Source organism: Hippocampus guttulatus, chromosome 6 (genome assembly GCF_054856545.1).
Source record: "Hippocampus guttulatus isolate MCC_2025c chromosome 6, RoL_Hgut_1.0, whole genome shotgun sequence".
NCBI lineage: Eukaryota > Metazoa > Chordata > Actinopteri > Syngnathiformes > Syngnathidae > Hippocampus > Hippocampus guttulatus.
Window position 1 is genome coordinate 22,585,993 of NC_141266.1, and position 27,684 is coordinate 22,613,676.

At 46.9% G+C, this 27,684-nt stretch overlaps 1 protein-coding gene across 1 annotated transcript; it reads right to left on the bottom strand.

Annotated features, from left to right (window-relative positions):
* Positions 1-512: 512 nt before the first annotated feature.
* Positions 513-25,751, bottom strand: megf8 (multiple EGF-like-domains 8). Its single transcript, XM_086113370.1, has 43 exons — positions 25,381-25,751; positions 24,696-24,885; positions 24,428-24,591; positions 24,142-24,351; positions 23,517-23,697; positions 23,323-23,411; positions 22,755-22,968; positions 22,399-22,582; positions 21,803-21,948; positions 21,600-21,710; positions 21,368-21,519; positions 20,711-20,812; positions 20,483-20,630; positions 19,122-19,285; positions 16,984-17,181; positions 16,333-16,530; positions 15,998-16,258; positions 15,195-15,313; positions 14,977-15,108; positions 14,785-14,898; positions 14,614-14,697; positions 14,266-14,511; positions 13,609-13,793; positions 13,318-13,531; positions 12,802-13,045; positions 12,389-12,521; positions 12,049-12,299; positions 11,836-11,946; positions 11,632-11,750; positions 11,251-11,473; positions 10,822-11,157; positions 10,080-10,215; positions 9,775-10,006; positions 9,399-9,525; positions 9,113-9,323; positions 8,633-8,847; positions 7,860-8,055; positions 7,610-7,778; positions 6,264-6,456; positions 6,022-6,192; positions 5,280-5,410; positions 4,883-5,015; positions 513-4,670 (listed from the first exon to the last, which is right to left on the bottom strand). The coding sequence occupies exons 1-43, from the start codon at positions 25,408-25,410 to the stop codon at positions 3,189-3,191; spliced, it is 8,649 nt and encodes a 2,882-aa protein (XP_085969496.1). The 5' UTR covers positions 25,411-25,751; the 3' UTR covers positions 513-3,188.
* Positions 25,752-27,684: the final 1,933 nt, after the last annotated feature.

Consider the following 27,684-nt stretch of genomic DNA (forward strand, 5'->3'; position numbering starts at 1 on the left):
TAAAAATATATAAATAGATAATACATCATTTTAAAGAGTATTAATCATGTCGCTATAAACTGTAATAATACGACTTCAACTATTTAAAGGTAAGTGATAATGACTGATTATGATTACAAGGAATAATTTAATATGCACTGTACTATACACAAGAAACAGTACGTAAATCTATATTAATTACATGTATCTAATTTAATATGTATTACAAACTAAAATACTAAATGCGTGAAATGTGTGTTTGAATCTATAATTGTAACATTTCAATTTCTAAAAATAAATATACCTTAATAAAAGCAGGTTATGTTCAACTGTAGACAATAAAAAGTGTGCTGTTTTTTTTTTTTTACACTTTTTAAAATGTGGTATATCGTTATTGGCAATATGTCCCCAACTACCGGCCCATGGCCCTTGTTGTGTTGCAGAGGATCAACATTCTGATCAGGATGTTTCAAATGCAGAATACACATTTATTTTGGCTTAGATTGTGTATCGAGTGTGCAAAAACATCACAATTATTTCACAGATTTTTATTTCACATCACAGAGGACAGATAATCATAATGCAATGTTTTGTACAACACTGTTCCCTTCTTTCAAAAACAAACACAATCCTTATGTACAAATATAAAGCATGTTCACAAAATAATAATAAAATAAACCATTGGGAGGAAAAAATGAATTAATGTTTATCTGTGAGGGCGGGGTTATAAATAGAGACAGTATTCAACGGAACTTGAATGTAGCAGGAGTTTACATGTAGCACCATTCCAAATTGTGTCATCAATGGATGAGGCTGGGTGAACGAGTTTAACGGGAATTGTTGCCTCTGTGCAGTGTAAAATTAAAGAAATGAAATTTTTAAAAACCACGCCCACTGGAGTGGGGAGTCATTCATCCTCACCTCTAATGATAATCCTGTCACTTAATATCTCTACAAGAGAAGCCTTGAGGAGAATTTTCATTGTACGAGCAAAACTCCATTCTGTTTGTTGTACAGTATCTTTTTCGACGGCAGCTACGATTGCTAATACAATCATTTGTGCGAGGCGGGTCGCCCCAAATAAAAGCAGTCCAGCAAAACCAGCCAAACAGATATTTCACAAAATACTACAAGCACGCAAAGGCTCAAATGTCTTTCATTTTCGAGAACAATATGCGCATCTAGCATTATCACCAGCGTCAAAAAACAGAGGGTTTTTTTTTCTTTTTACAAAACAAACAATTTCATGTATTAGTGTCGTTACAGAACTCCACACACTTCCATTGACGCATATGTTTCGAGCAGGGGCGGGGAACCAATGTCAGGATCCCTGCTTCTGATTGGGGCCTGCCATAGACCTGTGCACAAAATTTGGTGTTGATCTGTGAAAGTGATGTCGAGGACAATTTTTTTTATTTTTTTATCCTTAACTTCTCAAGTGGCGCTCTTAAGTGAGTTTGGGAGACGTCTCCGGGACCCCTAAAATAAACATTTTCACCTTGATACATGCCAATTGTTTGTGTTTGCACGTTGAGGCTCAGAAAGGGGATTCAATTGTCGCAAGGATGATAATAAATACCTATTACATAAAAAAAAAAAACCTCAAATGCTGATAATACTGAATTGCATAATTGACAACCCTGCGCCTCCCAAATAAACTTTGTATGGCCCCTCAGAGGACTTCTGTAAACTGAAATAGGTTCCTCACGCGTGTGAGTTAGCCACAGACAAGGCAAGCAGTCAAGGCAAATGTGCTCGAAAAACAATATAACAGAGCAGGTGGGCCAAATACAAAAAAAACAAAACAAATATGAAAGCATATTGACCCATTTAAAAAAAGTGTTTTCCATTTGTAAAAATCAAACCCCTCAACTGTAACTTTGATTGTCACTTTTCGGAGGTACCAATTCCATGTCCAAAGTCTGACTTGGCACCTCTCGTGAACAACAGCGACGCGGTGTCTTATTAGTGCATTCGAAAAAGCACGGGCGGCTTGGTCACCCTCCGTCATCGAGGACACTTCATAACAAAGCGATATACAGTGTATGTACATGTGTTCTATTTGCTCACCACAGGTGACGATAATGCTTTCGATTGGACTTTCGTGGATGACCCCCCGTCCCTCCGCCCCATGAATTGACAGCACTCCTTCACGTAGTGGCCCCGAAACGTCACGTCAAAACGTCATATTTTACAACAACATGACATAGAGGGGGGAAAAATGTGTTATGTGACTAATTCTGGAGAGGGCACACAAAACGCTTATCTGTGGCTGGATATTGCGCAATTTTGATATTTAAGATTACAATATTCCTGTTTGTAGGGATACTTGTCATGTTCATCCTCCCGACAGGCGCATTCAACGTGTTAGCTAGTGTAGTGTTTGAAAATATGATGAACATTGAATAAATATGAACCCATGTCTATTGGCGGTTTGTTATTCCCATATTCACCTATTCATGGTTATTGTGCTTGAGCTACAACACTAAGATGCCACAAGATGGCGCCACAGCCTTGGCTCTTAGGAAGCGAGTAAGTCGTATCGAGGAGGTACGCCGAGTGATGGGGTGCAGCTAAGGTTAGACTGGGATGTTCGTCGATGCAAGATTCTTTGCTGCATGTACATGTCTATCTCCACCTCCTATTTTTTGTTTGTTTGAAATCAATTGATATGTAAACTATTCATTTTTAAGGGTAACGTTGTCAGTTAACTTTGAAATTATATGTTTTGTGTTCATAGTTTGTGCTATTTCTATGCTATTAATATAGCATGTAGCATACATTTTTGGACAATGGAGAACTGTCAGACTTCGTCGAGAATGGGAATGTGGGATGAAGTCAGCGTACGCACGGAAAAGCTACGTAAGCGCGTCCACACAGCAGATATTCCAACATCGATTCAGACCAAGATCTGCCGACAGGGAGGCAGATCTGCTAACCACTTCTGCGACGGCAAAAAGTCAAATGCTCCTTTTCACGTATGGACTCTTCAGCCAACATGCATGTTTTGGAATGTGGCAGGAAGCCGGAGGACAATGAGACAACCCAGGCAAGATTAGGGAGAAAGAAGCTCAAACGTAGAGTCCAACCCCAATCTCATGACTGCGGCAGGAGTGCGATTGGCTAACCGCTAATTTACCGCACGGTTAGCCACTATATGAGGCAACGACGGCAATTCTTTTCCCAACGCTCCGTAATGGCCCACGTCCCTACATGGCCATAGTGGTCAGGTGCTGATGACCGATAAGTCCCTTGCGGGCGCCGCCCGCCCCTGGGTGGCCGCCTCCGTTGCCGTGGCCGCAGTACTCCTGTAGGTTCTGCCGCAACGTCACCAGCGCCGAGCCCAAGCAGGCCCGATTGGGAGCCAAGACCCCACCGGGGAGCTGGAAGAGGACGGTGGCCACCCCAGCCATGCCGTCGTCGGTGGGCTCCAGGGTGATGGGCCCCACCTTGAAGGAGGAGTAGGAGAAGCCCATGAGCTGCGAGAGAAAGGGGTCGGAGCGGCAGAAGTGCTGGTAGCCGCTGTAGGTGGACGGGTGGTGCTGCAGCGAGGCTTGGTTGCCGGCTGTGGTGCCGGCGTAGTGGTGGGTGTTCAGGTAGTGCAGAGGCAGATGCTGGCCGTTGTTGCCCCCGCCCGGGGCCAGATGGTGCTGGTGGTGCCCGGCGGGTCCCGAGCCGAGCTCCTGTTTGTAGGACACGGCCCCGGTGCGGCCCCTCTGGCCCACCATAACCCCTCCGAGCTTGGCGGAGCGGGTGTGGGCGACCGACATGCCGCCCCCGCCGCTCGACGGCAGATAAATGAGCTGCGGCTCATCCGGCTCCAGGTAGATGGTGAGCTTGGCGAAGGGGCGCGACGCCATCTTCGTCATCTCCTGGATGTGTCTTCGCTGTTCCCGCCGGAAGTCCAGGAACTGCTTGACCTTCCACAGGAGCACGCAGACAGACAGGAAGAGGAAAAAGCAGGAGAAAAAGACGGAAAAGAAGACAAACAGGTCGATGTGGGCTTGGTCCTGGCGCAGGAAGAGCAGGCCTTGGGATTCGCCCTGGTTGGCCGCCGTTCCCACCCCTCGGAGGGCGATGTAGAAGCGGCTGGACTTGAGCGAGTGCACTTCGTGCGGGAAGGTGATGACCACCCGGTCCCGAACGCTTCGGACGATCAGAACAGTCTGCGGTTTCCAAACGGTGATGTATGAAATAAGGCCCTCGGCACGTTCCTCACGAATCTCCCTCTCCGAGCCCGGCGGCTTCGCCTGCAGCTGCAGGGGATTGTTGGCGATGACGCCTCCCCCAACGCCCGACGAGGCATTGGGAAACAACTTGATCGGCGATGGCGGCGAGTCCTTGTCCACCCCCGCCGCCGTAGTCCCTCGCGACTCTTCCTCGATCTTGATGGCATGGACGCCCGAGCGGCGGTCCACGTCCACGATGAAGGTGTCGTGGGAGTTGGACACGTACACCTCCACCTCTCCGAAGGTCACGTCGATGGTGACCCGGATGTCAACGTTGGTGAACTTGGGTTGGGCGGCGAAGTAGACCGTGCGGCCCCGCGGCAAGTTGCGGATGGCCGGGTCGTGGAAGCAGTTGGTCTGCGACGTGGGGTCAAAGCAGCACTCGGTGTCCACGTTGAATTGCCGGTAGCACTGGCGTCCGTTCACCGGTGTGCCGTTGAAGGAGTCTTTGCACTTGGCGCACTGGAGGCAGTTTTACAAAGTTCATCAGCAAACTCCAGCATCTTAAGCACAATACACACATATTGAAAACTGGTCTCATTTTCAGCCCAAGTGCCCCCCCCCCCACCTCCGAGTAAAGTAAAGGTTCAATTCAGGATGTCGCGAAAAGATTAGTAAGAGCGATTATCCTGTGGTGTGGGGTCAGTTTAAAAAAACAAAACTCTCGTCCATACCTGTTGTCTGTAGCAGTCTTTGCGGTCGCTCTGAGGGCTACTGAGACAGGAGGAGGTCTCGGTGTTGTTCTGGCACGGACAACCCGTGCCATCGTGCTCATTACACGTGTCTGCGTGGCCATTACACTGACACCTGGAATTAGGAGGACATTTTTTTTTTCTCTTTGTCTTTTATTGTCTTTCTGTGTACTGCATATCTATGCGACTCACTGGAGTTTTCAATGCGCTCCAGCTCTCCGGAGTACTCGTTGTTGTTAGCAATTGTCAACGGTAGCTTCTGCGTGATGTGCTCAGTGTATTTGACTGAAGTTGTATGTCAGTAACGTCGAGGACGCACTGTATTGCCAGTCGCCTCGCTCAACGAGTGTCAATCCCAATCCCAATGGCGGCCACTCACTTCTCACACTTCCCCTGCAGCAGGAAGTAGCCGCTGAGGCAGCTCTCGCACTTGTCGCCAACGCTGTTGTTCTGGCAGCTCACGCACACCGCATTCTCCTCGGTGGGACCCTCGGGCACCCAGTTGTGGATCTGTTGAAGAGGGAAGTCTGCATTGTCTATTACTTCAACACTAAGCTTTGAAAAAGCATTTTTACAATTATTATTAAACGAAGGTTGATAGAGAATGCAGTAAAAATAAAATGTACTCAATAACAGACTTCTGTGAATGTTTGACCAGGCAGTTGTGAAGACAAAGTAGCTTACTTGTTTTTTTGGGGGGGGGGGGGGGGGGGGGGGGGGGTAAAGTGGAGGATGAAGTCAAAATATCATAGCTATTGTCTCTCTTATCTTTCAGTTCCAAACTTTGCATGTTACCATTCTCTTTGTCTAGATTATATCAAAAACTTAAGGGTCAGGGTGGGTTTTTCTGTGAATAATGGAGGACAAGTAAAAAAATTGCATCAATCATTAAATGGACTCAGCATCATAGCGCATTGGCGGGTTAACAAATGGCAAACTGTCGTGTAAACTAAATACGTGTGAAGAGGCAAACCTGGTCAAGTCATGTCGTTCAAAACCAAGTCAAGTATCATGAATACAAGTACAAGTCGAGTTTTTCATGAGTTTTAGCCAAGTCTTCAAAGTGTCAACTTCATTCCGACCCAAGTGCCCCACCTCTGGCGATGACGCTCGCTACTCACGCTGTTGGACTCCAGGGGAAAGCGGCGCGGGTTCTCTTGGGCCTTCTTGTGCTCATCACGGGACAGACACAAAGCGCTGTTGCCCCGGCAGAACTCCCGGCACGGCCGACAGGTGCCGCCGCCTTTGGCCGAGCCCACGAACAGCGGCTTGCACTTCTCGCAATGCTTGCCCTGCAATCAGAGGAAGGCGAAAGCGTAAAAACAACCAGCGAGTGCGCGCTGTGCAAATCCTGACCACTTACGATGGTGTTGTTGTGGCATTCGAGGCAAACGTCGGGCTTGGCGACGCTGGCGCAATTGCTGTGTTTGTTGCAGCTGCACTGGGAGGAGCAGTTGTCCCCCACGAAGCCAAAGTGACAACGGCACACGCCGGGCGACACGCACGTCCCGTTCACGCAGCCCTGAGCGCACACCGGCTCACACTGACCACTTAGGCTAGACACAAGATGAAAGGAAAACGAAATTGAATGCGCTAGTCTCACCTCGATTTGAACATGGTGCAGTGAGCAGAGATGTTTTGAGATTTTTGAGGGGGATGCACAGTGATGCGTTTGCTAACAGTTTTAGTTTCTGAAAAGTGGCACATTCATTCCATTGCTTATTTGAAATTGTCAAAGGGGTGGCATGAGTTGGGTACTGTAAAAGGTACGTGCTATACAGCTCTTAACTTGCAATGAGTTGACACCTGCCTCATAAATGAGGCGACTAGAGTGTCAGGTTGGTCCAATTTGACACTCAGGAATAAAACACAAGGAGGAGACAGGAGACTCAATTCTGGTACCAGGAGGGAACGAGGAGAAGCGTTCGGTTTCAGTTCTCCTCACGTAACCCCAAAACCCCTTCACCTCCTCATTTATTGGGAAAGCTACTACATAGGTGTGTCCAACCTAAAGGGTGGGGGCTGTTGAACACACACTGAACTTGTTTGACTATGTGTGTGTATGTGAGTGCAAATTACGTACATGTGTCACAAAAACATCACGTTGCAGCTGGTGTCAATGGCTCCATTCACTGTTCACCCTTGCTCACTGTTTAGTCTAAACACTTATCTCTTCCCAACCACGTCCTCTGAAAGGTGGTTGCGTCCCTAAACTTCCACACGGTGCACCAAGCATTCTTGATTATACAAGTGAGTATATAATGGATAAAATGTGAGTACATAATAAAGAATGTATCTTTACTAAAAGCAGAAGCGTTCTTCATTGCAGGCATAGTCAATTAATGATTGCAAGCATAAGCGTTCTTCTTTGCAAGCATAATCAAGTTATCATGTCAGGCATAAGCGAATGTATGATGACTAAAAATAATCAATCCAACAAGAGTGCGTCGTTAATTCATCACTGGAGTATTTTGCAAGCAAAAGCTCAAGAAAACGCCAAACCTAGGCTCAGAATAAATCTTTTTACCACACGTGAGGGTCAAAGTGTCAACATATCGCACGACGTCTTGCAAGTTCACCATTTAGAGCAACTCTAGAGGCCTCTTTTTTTCCACAACATTTTGGAGTCATCTGTAAATGTGCAACTTCAGGAGTGCCGCATTCAAGTGCTTGCGCCGACTTTATTAAACAGGTGACCAGTGAGCTCACCTGCCGAGTAGGTAGCCTTGTTTACAAGTGCAGTCGTATCCTTGAGAGAGGTCATGGCAGTCCTGGGTGCTGTTGCAGTGGTGATGGCCGTTTGCGCACTCATCCTCCGGTGGACAGTGCAGGAAGGACCAGCTGCTGTTCCGCAGAGGACACACACCCTCATTGACTCCTGTGAGGACAAACCAGTACACTGGTTCAAACTTGGCCGAAAACATTTGGGAAGAGCCCATCCCAAATGAAGGGTTGTCACCTTCAAGTCCTCCTTGAAGGCAGTATCCCGCTCCGTTTCCCCCCCGCGTGGCGCACCAGCCGCACTGGGGCCTGGCAATACACTGGGAGCACTGGGTGAGCTGGGAGCACTGCGGAGAGCAGGAGTCCCCGCCGGAGAGAAGGCGACCGCACTGGCCCGCTTCACATCGCAACGGCACAAACGATGGACTCATGCACTGCAGAGGCGGCATCAGAAACGAGTCATATCAGGGGTAGCCGCCTTTGGATTAGTGGTTAATACGAAGTATTGCCCTTTTTGGCATCAATGACTCCGTTATGTCTCTCTCTAGTAGTAACAGATGGAAGATGGAAAAAATTTGGAGAAACGGCACATTTTACAGCACGGCTGCCCAACGCCGGTCCTCAAGGGCCCCAATCTAGCATGTTTTGGATGCGTCTCTCCTCCAACACAACTCATTCAAATAATTAGGATTGTTATCGGGCTTCTCAGATTTTGCTGATGAGCTGATCATTTTAATCAGGTGTTGGAGGACGAAGACATCGAAAACGTGCTGGACAAGGGCCCTCAAGGACTTTGGTCGGACAGCCCTTTTTTTGATGGACCAAAAAGGGGTTTTTGATATTACCTCTGAGAGAAAAATGTAAAACTGAGTCACCCCATCCAGTGCCTGTGCCGTTTATACAGAACAGTGGAAAGGCGTAAAGAGATTTTTTATTTTATTTTTGCAAGGGATGTAAAGGGGGCTTGGTATTATTCTCACTTTTAGTGCTTGTTCAATGGGTCCGCCTTACCTGTTGCAGGGCCATGCTCCACACACAGTGTTGCCAGCCGCCGTCAGAGCCTCTGGAGCCCAGACAGAGGGTACAGTTGAGGAGGGTGTGGCAGGGCGGAGGGCATGGCAGCGGCGGTGAGGATTCCACCTGCATGGGCGAGACGTTGAGGAGGGCGTAGCTGAAGCAGGTCCAGTCATACGTGGGGTTGACGCTCAGGATACGCCGTGTCTCGCCTGGTGAAAAGAGGTCATCGCAGTGAGTGCCGTTTCGGACAATTAATTATATTTGGATGAATTGTGTCCACAGTCAGAGAGAGAGAAAAAAAAAAAAAAAAAGACTCGTAATGGGTTTAATTTTCACGAAGAAACAAACAACGTGGGCAGAATCATTTTCATGCATATAATTATATTTAAATTGGAAATCTGCATATTGTGACCCCCCCAAAAAATCGGGGACCATATTACCGGGCCCTGATTATGATAAGACTATTGCCGCGACCTGTGCGTTTGAACTGGCGGGTCCACATGCATTTGCCCGACGCCGTGCACTTGGGGCAGTCGGAAGCCTCGCAGCTGGTTTCCGTGCAGTTGCTGGAAAGGAAGATCTCTCGCTGGTTGATGCGACAGTCGTGCTCGGATGTGCAGCTCACCGAGCTGCTGATGCAAGCCCCCTCGGGGCAGTTGGTGCACCACTTGCATTGGAAAGCAGGCTGGAAAACCGGAACGCAAAGATTTAACACAGAGGAGTCATGTCCGGTGGCGTTATGATCCACGGCGGGAACAACCTGCGATGGACCCGAGAATGTCTTGGGATGACGGGCCAGGCATTCGCTGCAGGTCTTAAGTCTGCGGCACTGATCTGGCTGGCGCGGGGTTGGCGAACAGGGCGACTGGCCAGTGAAACAGCCCATTCTATTCGGAGGGGGGGGGGGGGGGGGAGAATAAAAGCTCAATATTGACAAAACAAGTCCATCCTTCAAAGACGAACGGCTGTAGTCTAAAAGTGAAAATATGACCACAGTTTTAAGACAATACAGTGGAACACTGGTCCTTCTTAAGGTGAGATAGACGGAGCCGACTGAAGTTTGGCCGGCATCATTGAGCAACTTTGGAAGTTCCACTGTTGATGAAAATAAGTTCAACCAAGCGCTCATGTGTTACCGTTCAGCACTATCGGAAGATGCGCAGGCCCCTCGGCACCAAACACAGCTGCCGGTGGTGGTGTTGCAGGTCTCCGGCGTGGCCATCACTGCACAGGGGTCGGCGGGCACCGTTAGGTTTAGGAGTCGTCCCAAGGTGACCCCGTTGAAGCCCCCCGATAAGAAGAGGCTGCCGCCCCAGCTCGTCATGGCAAGAGACACAGAGCGATTGACCGAGTCGCCAATGGCAGAGTCTGAGAGATACGGATGCCACGTGAGGACAAGAGAGCGCAGCTGAGGAAGGTGCGGAGAGATGAGATGGACTACCTGGTTGGATCCAGGTGTTGCAGTTGATCTGGTACAAGAACACCGAGTTGCTATAATCCTCCGCTTCTGTCTGTCCCCCCACGATGACCATGGTGTCTTTCATCAGGGCTGCGGCGTGGAAGAAACGGGAGATGGGCTGCAAAAAACAAGTGGAATGTCAGAAATAGATAATAGTTTCAAAAAAGTAGAATTGGTGTACGTTGACTCTCTGCGGTAGCTGCCAACCCAAACAACAAAGAAAATCTTTAGTTATTTATTCTCTCTCTCTCTATCTCTCTCTGAAAATGTTTGCGAGCAAGCCATCCTGAATTTTGACAAATTGTCAAGTCACAATTTGTGAACTTTGCCTAATACACGTGAATTATAGTTTATTCATACTGTGGCTATATATAATGGTCATTTTAAATTTAAAATATTTTATTCTAATCGATTAAAACTTTTTTTCCAGGAATTGATTATGATTCAGTTACTGGTTGGGTCCGGGACATGTCAGAAATTTTACACCAAGAAGTTGAAAAAAAGTAGTTTTCCAAAATAAAAGCAGTTTGAAAGTTTGTTCTTATTTTTTGATTCAACACTAGGAATCCACATGCTTTCGTGGAAGAATACAAATGATTGCAATCACCAGATATTGAAATACCTGGGAAGTGTTATAAATTGTAAAAAAAAAAAAAAAAAAAAAAAAACAATCATGACGGGCAAATTGCTTGCAATTTGACATTTAGAAAGTAGCTCTCCTTACCTTGTTACCCTGCGAGGGTACCAGGAGTGACCAGGTGAAGTTGGGGTAGTACAAGCTGTAAAGCTCTCCCGATGGCTCCACAGCCTCCACATGGAAACGATAACCCCCAAACACATAGACAGCGTCCGTCTGCTCGTGGTAAACGGCCGAGTGGCCATATAAGCCCGTCGGCGGCGTGCCGGTGTGTGCTACGATTGTCCAGTTTCCCGTGTGAGGGCTGAACTCAAGCAGGTGGTGGTTGAAGCCGTTTTCTGGAGAGTAACCGCCAATCAGGAGCACCGAGTTGTCCCGACGCACTGTCAGCGTGTGGCCCGCCACCGAAGGCAACGCTGAGCTCTGCCAGAGTGTAAAGGGTTCAGAGTAGGGCAAAGAGTAATCAGCTTGAGGTATAAATATCGCAGATTCCACATGAGAAGCCCGTTTCTCTACCTTGTGCTCTCTCCAGACCAAACTGCTGAGGTTGAGACTCCAAGTGTCCATGGCAACAGAGTGCTGAGTGACTCCGCCCACTACCAGCATGCAGCTGTGACTGGTTCCCATTTCGTGGCTGCTCAGCAGGGCGGCGGCGTGATGATAACGAGGCGCCGGGGTGGAACCCTCGTCTGCCGAACTCGTCAACATTTGAGTCCAACGGCGCTCTAACACGGAATATCTAAAACGAGATGGAAAGCCGTGATCACGCAAGTGAAGATAGAGCGTTTGCTTCTTTCGAGAGCGGTAACCAATATTAGGGGAAATATGGTACAAAGTATTATTATGACTTGATATTATTACTTGAGCAACAATATCGCTGATGTGACTGTTAGTTACCTGTAAATATTTCCGAGAATGCCCTCTGAAAGAGAGAGTCCGCCATACATCCAAAGATTGCCGTGAGGTCCAGAAACCAGGGAGTGGCCCATCCTGTGGAGGAACCTGTGGGCCTGATTCTGTTGGGTGGGAAAAAAAGCGTGTCTAAATGCGTGGTGCTACATGGCATTGAGCGTTTATCGCATTGTTGTATTCATGGTGTACCACTGTCAATTGCGTGTCCAGTAGCGTCTCCCAGATCAGGCTGTTGGAGTCTCGGGGGACAGCGCAGTCAGAGCCAGCCCAGTTCTCTGAGCACACACACACTCCCAGAGTCTGACAGAAGCAAAGGTGACAGTAAAACATTTGTCAATCAATGCAACCAAATCACACCGTCAGCAACTGCAATTAATTTGAATTTATGATCACGCCACTTACTATATTACAAGTGCCTCGTCCCTCTGCAAGCCCACAATCTTGGGGACAAACGGGGCGGTCGCAGTGGGGGCCACCGTATCCCGGGGGGCACTGGCAAAGCCCGCCTTGGCACTGCGCGCCGCCCGGACACACGGGCGACCCGTCATCGCTCTCGTCGGCGCTGTGGCGACACCGCCGCACCCAGAAGGATGCATTGAAGCCTTGGGGTTTGTTTGACGACACGTTGGCCTCGAAGTAGACAGAGATCACACCTGGCGGGCGGGAAATGGCGCATGGAGACGAGGGTCGCGTTATCTGTTCGGCTGGTTTTCAATGAGGAGTACGCGTGGGGGCAGGGTACCTGAAGTGGCCTCGACGGTGATCGGCTGCGTCCTTGTGGTGCCGCAAAATGCGCCGATCAAGTTATGGTCTGAATGTACGACGCCGTTATCCAGGAAACGGGGAAGGCCATCAAACACATATACGTATGAGCTCTGCAAAAGAAATACATGAGTGTATTTATAACGGATATAAAAAGTCTTCGCCGCCAATGTTCTAATGGCAAATTTTCGTGATGTGAGAAACAGAGTAAAATACATTTCAAAACTGTCGCCAACATGAACGTGACCAATTAACAATACAACTCAATTGCAATCAAGTCAGACAAAGTTACATTTCTTGTGGTTCCCCTGTACTGTGTAAATGTGGTTTTGATGCTTTTGAACTATGTCAACACAACAGAGCGTTCCCACAAAAGCAGCCGAGCTGACTCACTTTACAGTGGGTATGGGAGTCGGGGTGCAGCGTGAGGGCAACAGGCGGACACAGCTGCCTGGGGAGACAGGGCGCCAGGCTCTCCGTCACCGACAGGACCCAAAGGCAATGGGAGAGTCCACCATTGCCTTCAGTGCCACTCCGCCAGCCCAGGGATGAGGAGAGCGGTACGCCAGGGGACGAGGAGGTGGAGGAGAGCAGCACCGAGCGTCCCTGGCACTGGCGGTAGCAAGTGCCATTATTCCTAAAGGAGGGAGAAAACACGTCAGCATAGACCATCTCATATGTGCTCCTGTGTTTATGATGTTCGAGAAATGCAGATTTGAAACAGAGGCAAAGAAACGCTTGCAATTTGTGTTGTAATACTTTTAAATGTGTCAAAGACGTGCGAGAGCGGTGACATTATTTTATTTTTTTGAATGGTCTCTTAATATTGGGCCTTTTGTGGGTGGGTTTGGAATGTATCCTCCGCGATAAAAACCCTACATTCACAAAATGTGTAGAATGAGCATTTACCTGGGGTCACCGTAGTAACCAGGGAGGCAGGACTCACAGTGCAGGCCCTGGGTGTTATGTGTGCAGTAGCACTGGCCCGTCTGGTTGTGGCAGTATCCTCGCAGCGGGTCGCCGTGGCCATTACACTCACACTGGAGGCATCCACCGCCGCCGGCCATGGCCGAGCCGAAGCTGCCTGGGCGACAGTGCTCACAGTGGGGCCCTGTGGTCCAGTCTCAAAAGAGAAGCCGAAGGAAAATCAGTTGTGTCGTACCCGAAGGAAATAAAATCATCTTTTTTTTGAGGTTCCACCTTGGCATTCATCGCATATCCCTGGCGCGGTGATACAGGTGGAGTGAAAGTTGCAGCCGCAGTCCACATCACACTCGACGCCGCTCAGAACCAGAGTGGCAGGATCAGATGTCCAACCCAGTGAGCATTCACACTCGAAGCGCGGGCTGCCGCTGCACTGGCCCTCTCTGCACTCATTGTAGCAGCTGCGGGTTAAGGAGGTTTCAGTTGAAACATCTTTTCAGAGGCCGCGTTGTGGAAAAATGAACTTTCAAATGGCTTGTATGAAAATAATTAGGTCCCTCGAGTGTTCTCACTGTGCAGTGTTTACGGACGAAGCTGCGCCACGAACAGCCAGAGCACAACAACAGCAAATAGGTTGGATTTTTTTTTTTTTTTGGGGTGCTAGTAACGTCTGTAAATTGGCAAAATTGCGAATAGTGATCCTGATTCACGGGGAAAGACTCCATGTGCTCTGTAGTGCAGTGTTTGAAGGGCTGCCTACACGATTACAAATGCTTTCAATGTCTTGATGGGAACTCGCTTTGGGCTGGTCCCTTAAAACACAGAGGACGTTCAAAAGTGCTTTTGTCGTTGGTCCACTGACAAAAGTTTGTTCGAAAGCCATCATGAACCCTGAAAACTGTTTTAAATGGTGACAAAATGCATAACCCTTACGTCTGGTTGCAATGCAAAGTGCCGTCCCCCGTGTAGCCTCGTTCACAGTGGCATTCGTAAGAGGTGGGGGTGTTGATGCAGGTGGCGAAGGGGTGGCAGCTGTGGAGGCCCAGGCGGCATTCTTCTACATCTGGGCAAGTGGGGTAAGACCACACGGCATCTTGCTCTTCGCCTTCCATGTGCTCCAGCTCCAGCTCCATGTCCATGTCCAGAGGACGAGGCGGGGCAGAAGTCTGCGGTTCAGGGCTAGAAGGAAACCCCCCCCCCCCAGAAAATCATCAATCAAATTATCTGATTTCTTTTCTACAGCGCATGTCCTCGTTTGATGGTGCGTGAGCTGGGACTGACTTTGCGGCTCGGGCTTCAGTGACGGCCACGCTGCAGTTAAACACAGAGGGGTCGTCCATTCCAGCCCAATCGCCTCTCGAACATCTAAAAAAAATGAATAAATATATAAAATGGCAGCGTAAAACAATCACAGTATGACATGACGTCCCCTTTGCCGTCAACTCGACTTACTTTCCAATGGTAGGGTTGTTGTAGTCGCCACACCAGCCGCACTGGAACGTTCGCAGGCAGTCGGTGCAAGTGTTTAAAGCGGAACAGTGCTTGCATTGCGGAACCGAATGCACACTGGCAAGTCAGGAAATGGCAAAATTAAGATCCTGAACACAATTTCGAGGTGCTTGAGAAGTGTCGCGTGATGGCTACCTGTCATACCAGTCCCTGCACTCTCCGTAAGGGTACTTAGTGAGGTAGGCGGCGAAATAGAAGCAGGCTTGGGCAGATTCACACCAAGCACACTGGCTGGAGTTGGAAAGGCACTCGGAACATGTCTTGCGCCTTGGTGGAGCAAAGATGAACACCAATCGAGCAAGCCGTAAGACAGTGCTACTAATTCATCTATAGTATTATCATTGTCATCTCACTGGTTGCAGACTCTGGGACAGCCTGAGGGGTGGCGGATGGAGCCCTCCAAGCGGCCTCTCCTGCTGCACTGGTAGTCTCCTTTCTTGCTGGAGTTGATCTGCCACTCGCAGTAAAGGTCCTGCGGGAGGACAAAGTCACCTTTGAAAAGGGGAAGCTCTAAATATGATCCAGATCGCCTAGCCCTGCTTTGCATTGAAAACACTTTCATCTTAGTTGACTGATTCAAAAACAAAATCCTATAGGTGTGTGGACTCTTTTTCAAGTTTTAAAATGCAAAAAAGTATTTGGGCCACAACCTAACAACATATTTCATTGTTTTTCTGGAAATATTATGAGTTTACTCTCCAAAAACTACCCGTTAAGTGTAAGTAATATTAAAACTTTGTTTTCTAAAAATGTAGAATTTTTGCCTCTTGAAATTATGGCTTTACTCTGACAAAATTATCAATTATTTGTCGTCATTTCATAAATTTTAGTCCCTTTTAATGACTGAACAATGTTGACTTTATTTTTGCAATCTTCCCTCTTTATTCTGGCAGTACAGTTGTCCCTCGCAGTTTGCTTTTTGCGCCTTCACTGCATTTATTCTCGTAACATTACAACTTTAGTCATGTGCGATTCTCCATTTCTACAAGTAAACGATCCCCTTTATTCTCATAAAATGATATAGTTGGACTGCATTCTCAATTTTGCACAATTTATTTTTCATGCAAAATCATGCCATTCCTGTTTTTTTTCGTGACATGTATTGTATCTTCACAAATTTATGGGTGCAAAATCTTGTGGCACCATGAATGCATACCCGAGTACAAGTTGAGCAGTCTCTGTACTCTTCGCACAGTGTGCAGTGCTGGGGTGCCAGCAGCAGATGGCGCTGAGCCATCTCGCCCATTCCTCCTCCCAGCTCCACCTCAGGGCAAGGCTCCGGTTCAGGGCCCCGAAGCAGGCAGCGGGAAAGCGACGGGCACCAGCCGCAAGATTGGTCCGACAGACAGGCCAAACAGGACATGTAGCCTGAACAGGAACCTGAACGATAGGGTTCCAGGAACAGGAAGGAGATTTCCTGCAGTCCAAGAGGAGAGAAGATAAGATGAAGTTGCCGTTACAGAGACGAACAGAAAGGCAAGCAATACTCACGCTCCCTCCCGGCAGAGTTCTGTTCCAGATGAGGGCCATCTCACTGGTCTGCCCTGAACCGGAATTGTTCAGGTAGCCCTCGGCCTGAACCAGGTAATGGTTGCCTCTGGTCAGGTTGGAGAACAGCTTACTCCCATCAGGGCGAGACAGCAGCTTCAGCTCTTTCTCCTGCTGAGCCGCCCAACGACCTACCACCTCCTGCGCGGACACAAAACAATGGCGGTGTCTATTTGCCCAGTGGGAAGCAAGTTAGGGCCTAAGAGAGCATTTGAGCTGGCTCATCATGAAATAAAAGATCGTAAATCTTCAGAGGAAACGGTAGGAAAAGCCAACAAACATTTAGCGCATTTCTTCCCAGGATTCTCTCCGTATTACAGCAGTATTTTTGAAAAATGATGCCGTTTTTCTCTTGAAAAGACATTTTAACGCTTGCTACATTTCAACTTCATTTTTGTGATATTTCAATTTCTATTGTCTATTGTATGGCTTTATCATTGTCTTACTTTCTTTCCACAAATGTTCCATGATGTTCTATTATTGCATCATTTGTTTTCAGAAATTGAGAATATCTCTGGGAGACAAAATAAAACAGGAAGACTGCTGCTACCAAACCCAGTATTCAATTGTCACGACGTGCCCCATTTTGCTCACTAGTTGGCTGGAGTTGGGACCCGTTGCCACCTGAGCCTCAAAATGGAGCCTCTGGATGCGAGCCCACATGGAGACGGTCTCGGCGGGAGGGCCCGTTGGCGTGCCCCAAAGAGGGTGGATGAAGCCCCTGAACTGCAGGGCCACGTCCATCTCGGTGGTCGGGCTGAGGATGATGGTGGTGCTGCGCAGGATGGACACCTGACAACAGTAGGGAGGGTGGCGGGGCACAGTGGAGGACGGGGTGGGGCATGTGGACACACATCAACAGAGGCACTATTCTCTACACCACTGGAATACCTTAAAGGGGACATACTATGGAAATTTGACTTTTTAATTGCTTGTCGACCAGAGGTTGGATGTCTGGCAAGTATTTTGTTCGCTGTCTATTTCTGAAAATGTGTCTCTACGAAGGAACTGTCATACAGTATATATAATAACGCCTTCACTGAGTTTCTCAGCCCATGACATCGAAGCTCGACTGGGTGAAAATTGGCTATTTACAAGAAACAGTCACAAGTAGTATCAAGTAAAAATCAAGAGAACAGTTAAGCGTAAACATACTGTTCTAATTTGATTTTGTGGGGGGGGGGGGGATGCTGAAGTCGTTGTTATCACTCTGCAGCAGCATTTGAAACTTGAAAGCGACTAATAATCGCAGGGTTTTACCATCTTTTCTTACAAGCTCTCAATTTAGGACTTATGACTAGCCCGTCTGCTGCGTCGCTGGACTCTTAATGCTCTGTGGAGCAGCAAAATGTCCACCTAAACAAGGCGACACAGTCATCATACAAGTATATCCGTGCGGCTCAGAGAATATGAAAATAGCAGTCAGCCTTGCTGGCTTCAGCTGTTCCGACAGCCGCTACAGTACTTGAATAGACAGAGTCATGGATGAGGCGGGATGCTGCAGAAAGAGGACGGGGGACAAGCGTGGGGATCCATCGAAAGGCAAAGTTTCACCCATTCACTTGAATGAACCCGGTACGGTACGCACATCGCCCACATACATCTGGGCAGAGACTGCAAGCTTTGCAATATAGTCGACAGCTTCGTATGAAATGATAAATATAGTTAAGTATTGTTATAAAACACAATGCACGTATCATTTAGATACTGTATTTTGTATGGTTTTGTGGACGACTGACTGGGTCTCGCTAGTCTAAAACCCAGACATGTCATAAAGACACTGGGCACTGCTTTAAATTGGGAACATAATATGTCTCCTTTAAAAAGTAATAGCTATGAGAGGATTAGAAGATAAACAGAGAAAAGGGGGGGTTAAGTGTTAGAATGCCAAGAGTGCAAGATTTATACCACATGGTTGTGTGGTGACAAATCAGTGAAGAAACGATGCACGGATAATACAGGTGGATAAAAATTCGTGGCAAACCCTCCAAAAACGGATTTATATTTTTATTACTTATGATTGTTGTCACTGCCTGACATAGACACTCATGTAGTTGTTAGTATACTTCGTGTACACAACCTGTCTGCAACAAAGGCCGACATTTTGTCTGGTTTTCACTTCATTTTCATGAATTTATCAACTTTTATCCGTGTTTAGTTTTTTGTTCTTGTTCTGTTGGTTGTAACTAACACTTGAACCCCAAGACTGTGAAACTATTATACTTACCATAGCCGTCATTTTGACAGCTTGTGCTCAGACAATGACGTCCTCGCCTAAATTGATTAACACTCACTGCTTGAGTGCCTAATAAAGGCATTTTGTTTTTTTAAACGTCTGTTGTGATTATCTTTTTATGTAAATGATGTCATATAAATGAATGAGAAACACTATTTTAACTTTATCCATTCATTTCCTTTGGTAGTGCTCGGTCGCTATCCCGGCCAATAGCAGAGCTTCGCTGTATTTAGCTTAAATAGGATTCCATTCCTATAAAATGATAACTTTCGTGTCATCAGGTCTCTGAAAAGTTGGATTGAACATTATATCGCAGATGGGACATAAGAAGACACATGTAGATGTCAAAACAAGGTGCCAAACGGCAAGAGAACACCGAGACATGCAGTGTAAATCTCGTCTGAGTTAACGACATTGGAGGAAGGAAGGACGGATACGGTAAGTAAAGGGGGAGAGGAGTTACAAGCACAACTCTTTTGAGACGGGGACTCCGTACCTTGTCAGGCTGGGAGTCGTTGCGGGGGTGCTGGAAGGTGAGCAGGTGCAGTCCCGGGACATAGTTCTCGGTGCGACAGGAGTGGAGGGAGGTTAGGAAAAGGGTACGCTCCCCCCACCAGCCGTACGCCCCTGAGATCTGGTCCACACGGCACGCACTTGGCTCTGCGAGATCGAGAGGGAGAGGTCAGCAACACGGAGAAACACAATCTGACCTCGTGAGATCTCAACAATACTGCGGTGAGCCTGATCGGCCGTCGTGGTGGTTGCCGGACGCGAGTCAGAGAGTGGTGAAACACCGGCGACGCGCACCAGAGAGATGGAAGAGGCCGGTCAAGTTTTCTTTGAGTGACCGCTACTATTTCAGCTGGGCGCAGTTGAGCCAAGTGTTTGATGTTTCTCAGTGTCAAGGATGATGCCCGCCCCTCACGACATGCCGTATTAGAGAGAGTGAAAGAAAACACCGGTGGTCAACTGCTTCACGAAAAAATAAACATCCAATGAAGCTCTCATTTCACTCTCCTCTGTTAGTGAAATTCACAATCAGCGTATCTTCAGATATATAACGGAGTGACAAAAATATTCAGAAAATAACAGCAGAACCATTAACATCCTTCAAAGTCAACCCAAATATTGCAGCAATTTGTGACTTTCATGGCACACAGTCTAAATGTTTTGCTTTAAAAAAAATAAAATAAAATTAAGGGTGTGGGATTACACAGGATGGAGGGGAAATTATTTGTTCCCCTACATTTATAGATGTCTACCAGTAGCTATGGGTTGTGAAAAACATTTGAGGTGGACCTACGACCCACTGGTCTGCCACATTTATTTGAATACATACGAGGTCGTCGCCATTGTTGTTATTAGCAAATGTCTGAAGCAACTTTAATCGAACCACGAAAAAAAGAAATATAGAATGCAAGTCGTCAAAGAATGACTACAATGATCTGAATAAGTCGTTAGCCGCGGCATTATTACCTTAGCAACAGAATGTAAAAACAACAATCTTTTTTGTAAATATGTAAAAAAAAAAAAATAAATACAGTACGGTATATTTATTTTTTAGCGAACCACATGAAGCATTACCGCTTGATTTCTATGAGCACAGGAGTGTGAGAGGAGACATCGAGCTCGTGACTATAGAGACAGCAAATATCCGTTTTGTGCAATCTTCAAAGAATTCTTCCTCTCTTTGAGGAGCCCTTCCTTGACACTGAGGAAACACCCCAATGCAAAACGTTTCATCTCTGACAAGCGCCCGACCCAAATCGAGTCCCTCCCAACATATTTCCGTCAGTGTGCTGCGCAACCCTCGGAGCGCCGCCGCCGCCCCCTCCGTCCTCCCTCCCTGGCTCTCACCTAACATGGGCAGGCAGGACTCGTTCTGAACACACCAGCCGAATTCGCCGGGCGCCCTGGCCAGGGAGGCCGGCGTGCCGCTGAATACCAGGCAGGACTGACAGTCGGACAGGAAGCGCGCCAGGCCCAGGCAGCCTGTGCTGCCGCACTGGGAGTGGAAAAAGGAAAGTGGAGAAGAGTTGCCGCGGTAATCCTGATGATCCATTTTGTGTGTGCTTCCAGCATTACCTGATTAGTGGGCTCATACTCTCGACAGCGCCCTTCACACCAACTGCATTCCGGATTCTTCAGACACATGCTTTCATCCAGGGCCTCAGCGCAAATGGCGTCCTAGCCGGGAAACGCGGATTGACACAAATAGAATATTGATCAACATAGATGACACGACAGCCTCGCTTCCAACTTGAAGGTCGTCGTATCAAAAGCTTCCTTTATATTTCACACTGGAATTTATCCACCTTTTTCCAGGCTGCCGCTCAATTAAAAAGGCACTGACATGAAATGTTGGGGTGAAGACGACCCAGGAATTTTCCCCCTTCCAAAGTTCTTCCAGAATCAGAATCAGAATCATCTTTATTGGCCAAGTATGTAGAACACACAAGGAATTTGTCTCCGGTATAAGACGTTTTATACTGTCTTCATAAGACAGGATTTATCAAACTTTTTCAAAGTTGACATTGCGATTTTCTACCTTTGGAGGTACCATCAGAAGCCAACTTTATACTTGTCTTCAAATCTGAATTGTTTTATCTTGGTAGCTGATATCAATGCCACAGAACTGAAATGGGTGACACAGGAAATTTCCAAATACGGAAGCATATCAGATCTTGTCTTTGGTGACTCCAATGCGATTTTTGATGCACGTGAAAGAGAGTTTTCTCTCACCCTGTCACCTTCGCTGCTACTGACAAACAGAGGGACTTTGAAAGCCACAAGGTCTCCGCGGGTGACGCCGTTGTAACCGCCGGCAACCAGCAGCACTCGTCCCTCCATCACCGCAGCGACGTGGGAATAGCGCCCCTTGACAGCTTCACCGCCTGCCGAAACGCACGACGATACAATCTAGGCTAAACCGGCGAGAGAGACAAGAAGCAAAACGATCAGAAGAGCAACTCACTGAGTGACCATTTCTCTCCTGCTAACACCCACTGGTGACAGCCCAAATGGTAAAAGAAGATCTCTTCGTCGTAGCACTTCTCTTCTTGGTAGTGGATATGGACATTTCCACCTTATAGGGAACGGGAGCCAAATCCACAATAAACGTCAATTCAGTACAGGGAAGGTTTGTCAGCTGGGGCCCACGTCGTTATTCTGACTCACCGTAGACCACCATGTAGTTTCCAATGACAGTGGCTGAGTGGAAGGCTCTCTCTCGGGGGCCGGTCGCCGGGTAGCGGGAGCGGAACGCCGTCCAAAAGCGTTGGTCGACATGGAATGCGTCAGTGTTGTTCACCCGCACGCTAAATCTAGGAAATTACATTGTCTCATCAGTTGGTGCTGTTTGACAAGAAGGAGCACTGAGAGGGGATGTAGACTGCTACGTTAGCCGCTTGCTACTAACCAGGCAGACAACGGTGCTAACGAGCATAGCTAACATCAGGTCATGTCGGGACTGACGTTCACTCACAAAGCAGACAAAGTCATATATTTTAGATCGTTACTTTCAATACCATATTTTGCTCAAGGTGATCATACCACATCAATCTGATACCGGTCAATGCCCAGTGCTCACCAGATTTTCTTGAAGGGGGAAAAAAAAAACAGCCCTGAGTGGAGCGCTAGGATGCTATGTTAGCTTCTTGCATTAGCCGGCACCACTAGGTGTTACAAAATGGGAAGTTAAAAAAATAAATAAAATCGAGCATGTTTCAACCTGAATATGACATCTTTCCCTTTTTCATTTAGGGTGTGCCTACCTGGCGGTGGTTGGCCGGTGACCCCCGTAGACCAGTAGTGTCCTGGAAGGGCTGTGGAACACCATGGAGTGGCCAGCGGTGGCCGGGGGCTTCCCCCCGGTGGGCTGGACGATCTCCCACCGACCAGAGCCCCGCAGGCTGAACCGATATAAAGAGGAGGAAAACATGTCGTCCTCGGTGCGACCTGGGATATAACAAGCGTAAAGGGCAGTGAAGTGCAATCTTGTTTGAAAGCTCTTTGTGTACTGAATTTTCACTTAGCGCTGCCATGCTATATTGCCGATTTATTTCTTCTGGGGGTGGAAGGTAGCCACTTGCAAAACACGGGGAGAGTCACGCCGTGTTTAAAAACCCACCTCCAAACACATAGAGGTAACTGTCTACTACGGCCGCGGCGTGATTGGCCAAATTGGGGGCGCCGCCAGTGTTGGGAAAGCCAAGCTGCTGCCAGTCGTCCTGCAGGGCCCGGTACATCCAAACGTCGCTGGCCAAGGAGCCGTTGGCCAGCTCCCCACCAAAGATCACCATGTTTCCTGCCCACTCCACAGCGGTGTGGGAATGCCGCGCCAACTGTTGGCAGGGAAAATGCCATTAAAATATGAATAGTAACGTTTCCTTTTCAGTCTGCCGCCATTTTGGTTAGTGTTACAATGGATGGTCTTTCAACTATTCAGGGCCAAACAACTTCATATTAAAATGTACAAGTTGACTTGTGAAGTGATTAAAAAAAATGAAATAAGGCAAAACGGAATCATTAAAAAAAAGAAACATTATTCTTGGTTAATTTCTAGTTCTCAAAGTGGTGCTGCACCATCCTAAAAACTGGATAATTTAGGTGAGACAAAAAATGAGTACTGACATTTTTGATCCTTGGGGTATTTTGGCAAGGCAAAAAAAAGTACACTTCTCCTTTACAGTACTTACAGGTGAGTGACCATAAGACCTGCTTTCCCACTGGTTAGATGTGAAGTTGTATTTGTTCAAGTCACCAAGCGCTCTGTTGAGGTCAAATCCTGGATTTTTTTTTTAAAGACAATAAATTAAAACAATCACACTGTTGCTTTAAAACAACACCTAAATATGTAAAGCAGAAAAGTTGACGCAAATTCTATTCTCACCTCCAAACACGTACATGGCTCCAGTGGAGGACAGGTACACGCCAGCGGAACCTGTCCTGGGCGACATGTAGGGGTCTCCCTCTTTAATGCGCCACCACTGTCCCGCCCCGTTGTCGTCATGGAGACTGAGCTGGCAACTGTGACCCAGGAAGCCGGCGTGACACAGGCAACGCTCTCCCTTCTGATGCAAAAAAAAATGACAACAACCCCCAGTGATTTCTCGCGCTGTGTAAAGCTGGGGAGTAACACCTTAATAAAGCCGTATTCATTTATTTATTTCCACAAAAGAACACGACAGTAAGTTTTGTTTTTTACTTTTGTTCCCCCCTCTGGATGTTGATTTGCCACCATTATGTGGCAACTATAGGCAACAATCCATCCATTTACTGATCCACTTTATCCTCACAAGGGTCGCGGGGGGTTCTGGAGCCTAATCCAGCTGTCTTCGGGCGGTAGGCGGGGGACACCCTGAACTGGTTGCCAGCCAATCGCAGGGCACACAGAGACGAACAACCATGCTCACACCCACACCTAGGTGTGTGTGTTCAATCAGCCTGCCATGCATGTTTTTGGAATGTGGGAGGAAACTGGAGTACCCCGAGAAATTGTAAATTGCAAACCTCACCTTGTCACAATGGCCATGTGCCGAGCAGGTGTGGGAGCACAGGGGAGTAGTGCAAGATGCCGCGCCCCAGCCCTGTTGGCAGTGGCACTTGTGTGTGGACGGGTCGCAGCGCCCGTGGCCGCCACACGCTCCGGGGCACACAGAGAAGGTGTAGGTGGCGTTGAAGCCTAGCAGGTTGTAGTTGGCGTCGCTGAAGAGATGAAGCAGCATCTAGAAAAACAGGAAGCGAGAAGTTTAGGATCTATATGCAACAGGTTAAAAAAAATTAGAGAAAATAAACAAGGACCTTCCCGGACGTGGCCTCGATGGGCTGCGGCAGGGTGTTGCCACTCAGACTAGCCAACAAGGGGCTTTGGTATGAGTCTCCGTCATACACAAACAGGTAGTCGTAAGTGCACTCTGTGTCCATGAAGGTGAAGTTCAGCACAATGCGATAGCTGCTGCTCGGTGCTTGAAGGGCGAAAAGGTGAAGGGGAAAAGAAAATTTGTAATTTCCATTAGGTTGATACAATAAGTTGCCACTGTGTGAAAAGTGATAAAGCTGGAGTACAAACCTTTGATGAGCCACTCGCAGTTGCCATTAACTGAGTAGTTCCCCGGTCCGTCTGTCACGTAGCCCGGCGGCCCCCTCAACACCTGCCGGTGACCTTTGCAGTCACCCGCCTGGCACGTGGGCCACCAGGCCAGCAGCACAAGCACCAGGAGGAAACAGACGGGCAGGGTGGAGGCCATCCCTGTTGCTGTCTGTGTGATTGGGGGAAGAAAATGAGATGAATATGAATCCGAAAATTGATTTCAATCCGTGTACATAAGTGATTCCCAACTCCTGTTCCGCAATATCACCAAATTGTTACAAAAAAGGTATTATCCATTGACTATGAATGATATATCTTCGTTCAACTATCTACACCACGGATACAAACAGGCTCAAAAACCTGCCAGTTTTCTCGACAAAAAGGACTTCTCCGGGGGAAACAGCCTCTTAAAACGCATGATTTGTTTCAAGAATTCGCCGCGGGATTTAGACAATTTAAAACATAAATAAATCACCGAGACTAGGTAGTTCTTGTTTTGAGTGTCTAGTGCAGAAAAATACCGTATATACACAGAGGGTTGTGAGACTAACATAAAACAATGTTCCAAAGCGATGCTGCACCGTTAACCAGCCATGGCCCGTTAGCTCGCTAGTTAGCTACGTAGCATCTGTTTCATTACATTGTGCCAACATACAGTACGTACCAGTTCCCGTCTCTCCGGCCCCGGAGCCATTTACATCTTTTGTCTCTCTCTCCCTTTGCCCCCCAAGATAAAATAGCCAGTCGTTAGATCGTAGTTGTTACGGAGAGATGGAAAGCTGCCCGGTCGGCTAGCAGATTGCTAACAACAATACGGCTATACGCTAGGTGGCTCGTGAGCGCAGCCTCAGTCCGACTCCAGATGCGCAGTCAATCCGGAACGGACATTATTGATGAAGGGCGACGTAGCACGTTCTCCGGCTACCTCGTCCTGTTAGTGACAAGGCCACAAGCAGAGAAATTAGGTGTTTAATTTTTCGGCACTGGTTTACAGCAGCCGGAGCAACGAGACAGATGCTCGTTGTTGTTTTGGAGGTCGCCACCCACACAAAAGCGAGTCAAGCATGCCTGGCTTGGCGGCGTCACCCAGTGGACATGCCGCGCAGTGCACATCTGGATCCCAATTCGAGCTAAATTCAGAATAAATGAACCTGGAATTTTTTTTTGATTTGCTTTGTTTTGGAAAAAAATCAATGCTTTACTACTAAAGTTTTTTTGGGGGGAAGCGTGTTGCTGGCATACCATTGTCACGTTGTAACGCGAACGATATCACATTTTGCCATGATAACGTTCACATTTAAGGTCAAAGTAATAGAACATCCTCGTGGATCACCAAGTCCGCATTTGTTGTTAAACAACAATGCAGGAAAAAAAAAGTTGTATGACTTGCGTCGATTTATTTCTGTCATTGTAATTTATCCAGCAGATGGCATTACAGCGCTCTCGTCTGTGGTCAAAGTACACATGCAACAACCAACCACTTATCAAGAGCAAAGGCTTCCAATGATTGCACAGGGTTTGCCGAGTCAAAAATGTGACATAAAAAAGGAGAAATTGACAAGCAATAATATTCGAGTAAACCTTATCTAGAGTCACGCTAGGGCAATATTCTAGTCACACATTTTAGTAATATGTTGAAATAATATTTTGACTTGCCTGTTCTCTGCACAAGGGCCTATATAACAAGGCAGCATATGAAATGCAGTCAATGAAACACAAAAAGGTTCCAAACGGTTTCGGCCTTCAATTCTTGTATAAGGCTTTCGTGCATATACAGTATGACCAATAAAATTGTCTTGCTTATTTTGCTTTTTTGTCTCCCAGTATTACCAAAAAATATGTTCAAAAAAAACAATAATTATTTTTAAATACATAATACTGTAATACATAAAATTAGTTTTATTGAAATTAGTAATGCAATTATGTATTTAAATAATAAATAAATACATTCCCTAACAGTATAATTATAGAAATAAAATATAAATTATGGCGTAAATGTTCACGAGTGGATCAAATCTTTACATGAATGCATAAAACGGAGGAGGGGGGCTATTGTATTTACAATGCAGTTCTTAATTTGGTTATACATTTGTAGATGTGCTGATGTTGTGCAGAGCAATTGAGCAACTCATTTAAGAAGAAAATAAGTCATATTTCAACTCTAAATCATGACAAGAGATGATCACAAGCCTGTGTCTGAGTTCTTGTGCAATGACTTGTGTGCATCATGCCACTTGCTATCCATGCACAAGCAACATACGCTCGAAACCTACAATGCGGTCAGCCTTCGCAGCATGAGTCAAAAAGAGGAAGGGGTTTGTAAACCCATACGTGCAAATGAAAGGAAAAAAAACCCCTGCATCCTATGCATTTAGGTAAAATGCATACATCAAAAATAGTTAGTTACTCCATGTACATGTGCAAACCCTGCGGTAGCTCTACCATGTGTGTCCTTGCTCGCAACTTTGTGGTTAATAACACAAGGCCTCCTTGTTGGGTACAATTGTTGATACTAATCCCCCCAAATTGTCATTGTTCGGTGCGAATGTCGGCCACGCCCGGAGCAGTTGTAACTTGTTCTGATTTCCCTGCTGGATTTTATGACAGGAAAGTCATACAAAAAGGAAGCCAGGCTATTCTGATACATTGGAGCTTCCCTTCTTTTGTGGGGGAATGAAGAGGAGAGATATGTTGGTGTAGCTATAAACTTAACTACGACTAAAACTAAACTCAACGATAAATTTAATCCAGACTGGATAGGCTTCTGTATTTCAGCGCTGAAGTACTGTAAAATAATAACAATTCAAAAATAACATGTAAAATAATGTGTAAAATAAAATTTAAAATGAAAGAAATACAAGTTCCTTGGGTGCAGATAAAATAAAAAAAATGTAAAAACAGACAACAAAATTGAGTACAAATATCCAATTTAATCTAGGGCCCACGCTATCTACAAACTAATGCAAAA